At 43.9% G+C, this 6,000-nt stretch overlaps 1 protein-coding gene across 1 annotated transcript; it reads right to left on the bottom strand.

Annotated features, from left to right (window-relative positions):
* Positions 1 to 1,213: 1,213 nt before the first annotated feature.
* Positions 1,214 to 4,432, bottom strand: MCFD2 (multiple coagulation factor deficiency 2, ER cargo receptor complex subunit). The gene is made up of 3 exons (XM_032185234.1): positions 4,195 to 4,432; positions 3,586 to 3,745; positions 1,214 to 2,337 (listed from the first exon to the last, which is right to left on the bottom strand). The coding sequence occupies exons 1-3, from the start codon at positions 4,320 to 4,322 to the stop codon at positions 2,206 to 2,208; spliced, it is 420 nt and encodes a 139-aa protein (XP_032041125.1). The 5' UTR covers positions 4,323 to 4,432; the 3' UTR covers positions 1,214 to 2,205.
* Between the last annotated feature and the right edge of the window lie 1,568 nt (positions 4,433 to 6,000).

The raw sequence follows: 6,000 nt of genomic DNA, 5'->3' as shown, positions 1-6,000 counted from the left end.
CAAATTCTTTTTATTTCTCAAGAACTCTGACTCACCCTCTGCCTCAGCAATTTTGCACTTTCCTACTTATTAACGGAGAAATCTCCCTAGACAGCTGTTAAACCATTTATCTTCAAGTGCACTTAATTAAATGTGTGTATTTGTTTTAGGAGGCTGAGTAAAGACATAGTGTTGCAGGGTTTTAGCTTAGATAGCATCTCTAGAACTGTTCCGTCTTTCTAGGAAAGCAGGAATATTGTTCTTTCTTCAGACATCATGAAGAAAACTATCTTTGCTCTCCATTTTTGGTAAGTAGTTTCTCAATTCGATATATGCTTATGATACCTTAAAATAAAATTATTTAGTAAGAAATGTTGTTCACATTACCTATGTTTATCGTAATTGTTTCTGATATCAAGCTTCCATTGTGTATGTAACTTGCCACATAAGATTGCTGTTAATAGAAGTGAAATATGCATATAAATTACGTTATTTGTATAACTATGTGCCACACAGGTGGTTGTGGTACTAAGCTTAAGGATTTATAGCTCCATCTAAGACCACTGTACTTGATAAGTAAACAATGATTTTTAAGAACAGGAGCTTATGGTACAAGCATGTAAGAGTTGCTAGGTCTATGAGCAACCTCCTTTAAGTGTCCAAAGATGATAATCTTCATCTCCTCTTGTCCCCCCTCCCTTCCTACCCATAAACATGTTCTGTACTTCCTTCAGATTCAACATTCACTCCAAATTAATTGTGCTGTAAAAAAAGAACTTTGTTTTTAGTATAGCTGCTAGCAACAGAGATGGCCTTAAAAAAGCCAACAGAGACTTCCCACCTTGCATGTCCAGCTCCAAAGTGCTAGAACCCCAAATTATTTTTATTGCTTGCACAACCAGCACAACCCTGGCTACAAATGCATCCAAATAAGTGGTTATTCTAAGAAAAAAAAAGTCCAACACTCATTCATTTGTTGCTCAAACATTTAAACAAAGGAAGTAATTTCTTTTACAAATGTGTTTCTTTGTATAAGAATAATTTTGTACAGAAAATAGCTCTTTATACATTTTAGAGAAATGCTAACATTTAGATTCTCTATTCATGGGTAATGATTGAATGCAATTTAAGATTTCTGCTATGCTTTATAGTTACCAAATACCAACAAAGCAGCAGTACACCACTTGTTTCATATCCTTACACTGCTTGACTTACCAATTATTGACTCAAGACATTCCTAGAACCATGTTTATTCACATACATTCAAGTATCTTCAAACTGTTAGTTATGAACTACCTCCTGAAATTAACACCATAATTTAAGCATCAAGGAAAATGAACTTGAACTTCAACAAGGCAGCATTACTTGCTCACAGATTATCCTGCTGGCTAATACTGTAAGAATCAAATTGAACTGAAACTTTTATATTAAATTGGTTTACTGTTAACATGACCTTCAAAACGAGATAGCAGAAGCTACTCTAGTAAATGTTACGCAGCATTAATACAACATTATACATGTAATAAAATACTTTCATTTTTGTAAGAAGAGACCAGGGAAGGTAGAGAAAAATTTAGTAAAATGCAATATAAAAAGTAAATTTGTGAAGGATGAGAATAAATTGAAAATCGCGTATACATATTTATATATAACATTTGAGGGTATACTAGGATATACATCTATTTAAAAATAATCAATTTCTTGCAACATAGTGTTAAAAGCCCACATGGTGTCATGGGGACCTCCAACACGAGTCACTTTCAAACACTTTTCCTCTACAATTGCTGTTTTAAGCACCTGTACTTGTATGCAAGTTTCCTTTGAAATTAGTGGGAAGGTAAGGAAATTCCTCCTTGATATACGGTCATCTCCTTGACACACGCAGTTATCTTTTCTTGCTTTCTAGGTATTTTATAATTTTAAGATGTAAGAAAAAATAATTTTAAGATGTAAGCAAACAAGTACTATTTAACCCAATAGTCAAAAATTGGAATTTGAGAATACTGATGATGCTTCTGTGCTTCAAGATTCAACCATTTAGTCAAACACAGCTATCAGTCTGCATTAGCCAGCCCCTTAACAGGTACACTTTTCAAGGAAATTCAGCTGCAACTGGTACACCTCTCCTCACTAACACTGCAGCACAAAGATCAACAGGAGTAATAAATCACATTATACCAGGTCACATTTCCATTTAGCTGGGAGAAACAAGCCCCCTGCAACACCTTATTCCAGTGATTTTGCAAATTCTGCATAGTCAATGTACCCATCATTATTCTTATCATCATCTCGCAAGACATCATCTATTAGACTAATTAGCTCTTCTTCTTTCATTGCCTGGGTATGCTCACCACCTTCCTACAAAAAAAAAAAAAAAAAAAAGAAACAAGTTTAGCAGTGTTTCCCATCTAGTGGCACATGTGACAGATTACTGACAACTAATTTTTGTTAAGCAGTTCATGTTTGATGTTTAAGCTATTAAGTCCAAGTTCTCTGTACTTCAAAACAAGCGCTTTGTATCCATTATATCCAGTTTATATTCTTAGCCAAGAGATCTAAAAGCTAAATAGCGCAGTGTACAACAATAGACTAACCTAGTAGGCATATTCTTAATTTGAATCTTTATGTTGCACAGACATACAGTTTCTATACTGTATAGAAACATCATCCTTTGTAACTTATGGAGTTTGTAACATATGTTTTGTAACATATTTCATATAACATGTTTCATATGTTTGTAACATGTACATGTTTGTAACATGTTTCATATGTTTGTAACATATGAACTTGTAACATATGGAGTTGGCAGGAACAGTGAGAAATTAAAAAAAACAGCCCGTTCAATACATTGTTGTAGCTTAAAGATAGTAAAATTCTTAGTATCACCTCTTAGGAACAAAGGGGAATGAGAAGAAGCGCCCTTGCACAAGAAACAGCAAGCCATTATTGTGTTCTTGACAAGTTTTTTTTGTTTGTTTCCCCCCCCCCCCCCGAGGTATATATTAAATTATGCTATTTTGAGTTGTAATTTCTGAAAGGTCAGTACATGATTTTCTGTAAGCGTTGTCTTCCTAAGGATCATACTTGCTTTTGTTCTTAAACATTTGTAGCTGGGAGGAAAATACGTTTAGAAATGGTAAAGAAAACAAAGGCAGACCATGACTGGTTCTTCTCAGCTGAGTTTGTGCAAGAGGTCTCTTACGTTTGGTGTATCCATGGTAGTGGTAGTTTGGGCCTGAAAACAGTTGGCTTAGAACCTGCAGCAGCATTGTGTCACGTGCTACTTCTATAATCACACATCAATCTAATTCCATTATGGACAATTTCCCTTTCTCCTCTCCTCATCCCTTCTTATCTCCTTTGTCAAATTATTTGCAGTCTTCACTCACAGTCAAGCTTAAACTACAGGGGAGCCTCCTTAAAACTGTGATTTGACATGAAAAAACTATGATAAAGTTAGTACGTTTATAAATCAAGCCAAAGGGGGAACAGTCTTGTTTTCACATAAAACTGTTCTACTGTAACTGAAGGTGTGTTGTGACAATGCTGATTTAAGAAAGTCAGAACTGCTTGCAAATGCACAAGCCATTACAATATACCACCTACCTCTTTGTGGACATGTGATATAGCGGTAGCGAGCTCTAGCCCATCTAGCAAATTATTGCCATCATAATCATGCATTTTGAAGTAATGAAGCTGCAGCTCTTGCGGAGACATCTCAGATTCTGGTTTTTCGATAACACCTTCCAAATGTTCCATGATGTGGCTAAGAAAAATACACAACAAACAACAAGTGACAAGCCAGTTAGTTAATATTTAATTCTCTGTTGACATCAGTCTTTGCTCAAGCAGCCAAGTGCCCAGGAAGCACCATGTCTCTAAAAGCACCCTGGGCAAGCAGGACAGCTGACAGTTTTACATTGAAACGAGGCAGGCACAGTGGTTGGTCCTTACAGGTGCTGCAGTGGCCTCTAGTGTCTCAGGTAGCTGTTCCTCTTTCTCCTGGCCTACCGAGCTGCTTATCAAAACACCCCAAGCAGCCCTCAGAGCCTCCTTTGGGCTGTTTCCCAACGCGAAGGGACTGCAGGAAGCGCGTTTACCCTCACGCCTCAACTAGGGAGCTAAGGAACCGCTGGTGCGAGCTGTGCTGACGGCTCCCCAGCCCCTCGCAGGACCGGCACCTGCCGCCTCGGCCCCGGGCTGCCCCACACGTACTCCTTGTCCTGCACCAGGCTCTTGTCCAGGCGGATACCCGCGGGCTGGCTCTCCTCCGCCGGGGCGCCCAGGAGGCAGGCGGCCAGGCAGCAGCACAGCAGAGCCGCTGCCGCACCCCTCGGGGCCATGGCGAGCCTCCTGCGGAGAGGAAAAAACAAACGGAGCGCGGGGCGACGAGCAGCGCCCGGCCCTTCAACCGCCGCGCGATGGCGGCCCCGGCCCCCAGGTGCAGCGGGGCCCTGACCTCAGCCCACTGCGCATGCGCCCGCCCCGCCCCGCCCGCTCCCCGCCCCTCCCCTCCCCTCAGCGCCCCGCCCCGCGGCTGCACCTTGCAGGTGCGGCGGGGGAGGGGGGCGTGGCCTCGCCCTCGGCGGGCGGGGCTTGTGCCGGGGCGGTCTCGCCGCGGCGCCGCCCTCGGCGGGGCGCTAAGATGGCGGCGCTGTGGCACGCGAAGCTGTCGGGGGAGCTGGAGCGCTGCCGGGCCGAGCGGCACTGGGAGCAGCTCCAGCTGCTGCTGCGCCACCAGCTGCTGCCGCACGGCAGGGCCCCGCGCAAGGCGGCGGCGGGCGCCGAGGAAGCCGGTGAGGGGGTGAAGGAAGGGGGAGCCCCCCCCGGGTGCCGGTTGTGCGGAGCGGCGGTTGGGGGAGCCGCGGGGCGCGTCCTGCGCGGGCGCTGCCCGCGTGGGTGCCCGCGGGGCGAGGGGGCCGGCGCCGAGGGCCGTGGGGCAGGCAGGGTGTGCCGGGGGGTGTGCGGAGATGCGCTTACCCTGGGACGCTCAGCGCGCCCTCAGCGGTGTGAGGTGCTCCTCCGCAATGAACGCAACCTGCAGCCGCAGCGTGGCTGGCCGGTGGGGTCTTCTAACAGGACGTGCGTCTTACGGTTCCCAGAGGACGTTTCTTTAAAGCGAAGTGTTTAAGCTGCTGATGCGGTTGCTGTTCTGCAGTAAGCTGACTTCATGCCTTGTACCAAATCTGCAGCAAACTTGTATTCACGTACACTTACAAATCTTAAGCATGTGCTCAAATGCTTGATAAATCTGACGCTTTTTCATCCCAAAGCCCGCTTTCCAACTCTTAATTGTTACGCTAGTGATAACACAAGGCTGAGCTGTGCTGTCAAAATGAAACAATCCCATCTGGCAAAAATCCTTTTAATTAAAAGGAAACCTCACTTTATTTTTCATAGCTAACAACGTTCCCGATATCCCCGAGTTAACACAACTTCCTTTTTTCCTCCGCTAGTTACTCTCACCCCTCGGAGTTACTATTTATGTGTCTCACAGATGATGAGTTTTCTCTTAATCCCATTGAAATGTTAATGTAACGCTACTTAAATAAAGCAGCGCTGATAATAGCATTCAGAAATGCTCAGTGATGTTTCTGCTTGGGTGGGATATGCTTTCAGAGGACTATGGGAGCATGCTGCTTGCCGAAACCCTGCTGGAAGAATGCTTGCAGGAAAACTTTGCCAAACTGAAGGACTCCATCCCCCTGACAGAGAAGAATGAGCCCAAACTGAGTGAGGCTAAGCGGTACCTGACCAACGTCTTGAGCAGAGGAAAGCTGCGGGTAAGTGGGCTCTGTCACTGTAACTGCTGATAACCTGATGCTTTTTTTCACGTGATTGTTAGCCTGATACAAGGTGGTGACATTGCCTTATCACGTCTCTCTGTGTACAGGGCTGTGTTTATAGGTATTACTAATGTCCTGGTAATTTAATGCCCCTCTGCAGTGTCTTCTGTTGGGAAATTGCTTTTTCACATCCAAACAGGTTAGGTATTACAAATATATCCTTCTTTTTAATTAC

This window comes from Aythya fuligula, chromosome 3 (assembly GCF_009819795.1).
Source record: "Aythya fuligula isolate bAytFul2 chromosome 3, bAytFul2.pri, whole genome shotgun sequence".
In the NCBI taxonomy this organism is placed as follows: Eukaryota; Metazoa; Chordata; class Aves; order Anseriformes; family Anatidae; genus Aythya; species Aythya fuligula.
This window is presented reverse-complemented; position numbering and strand designations above follow the sequence as displayed.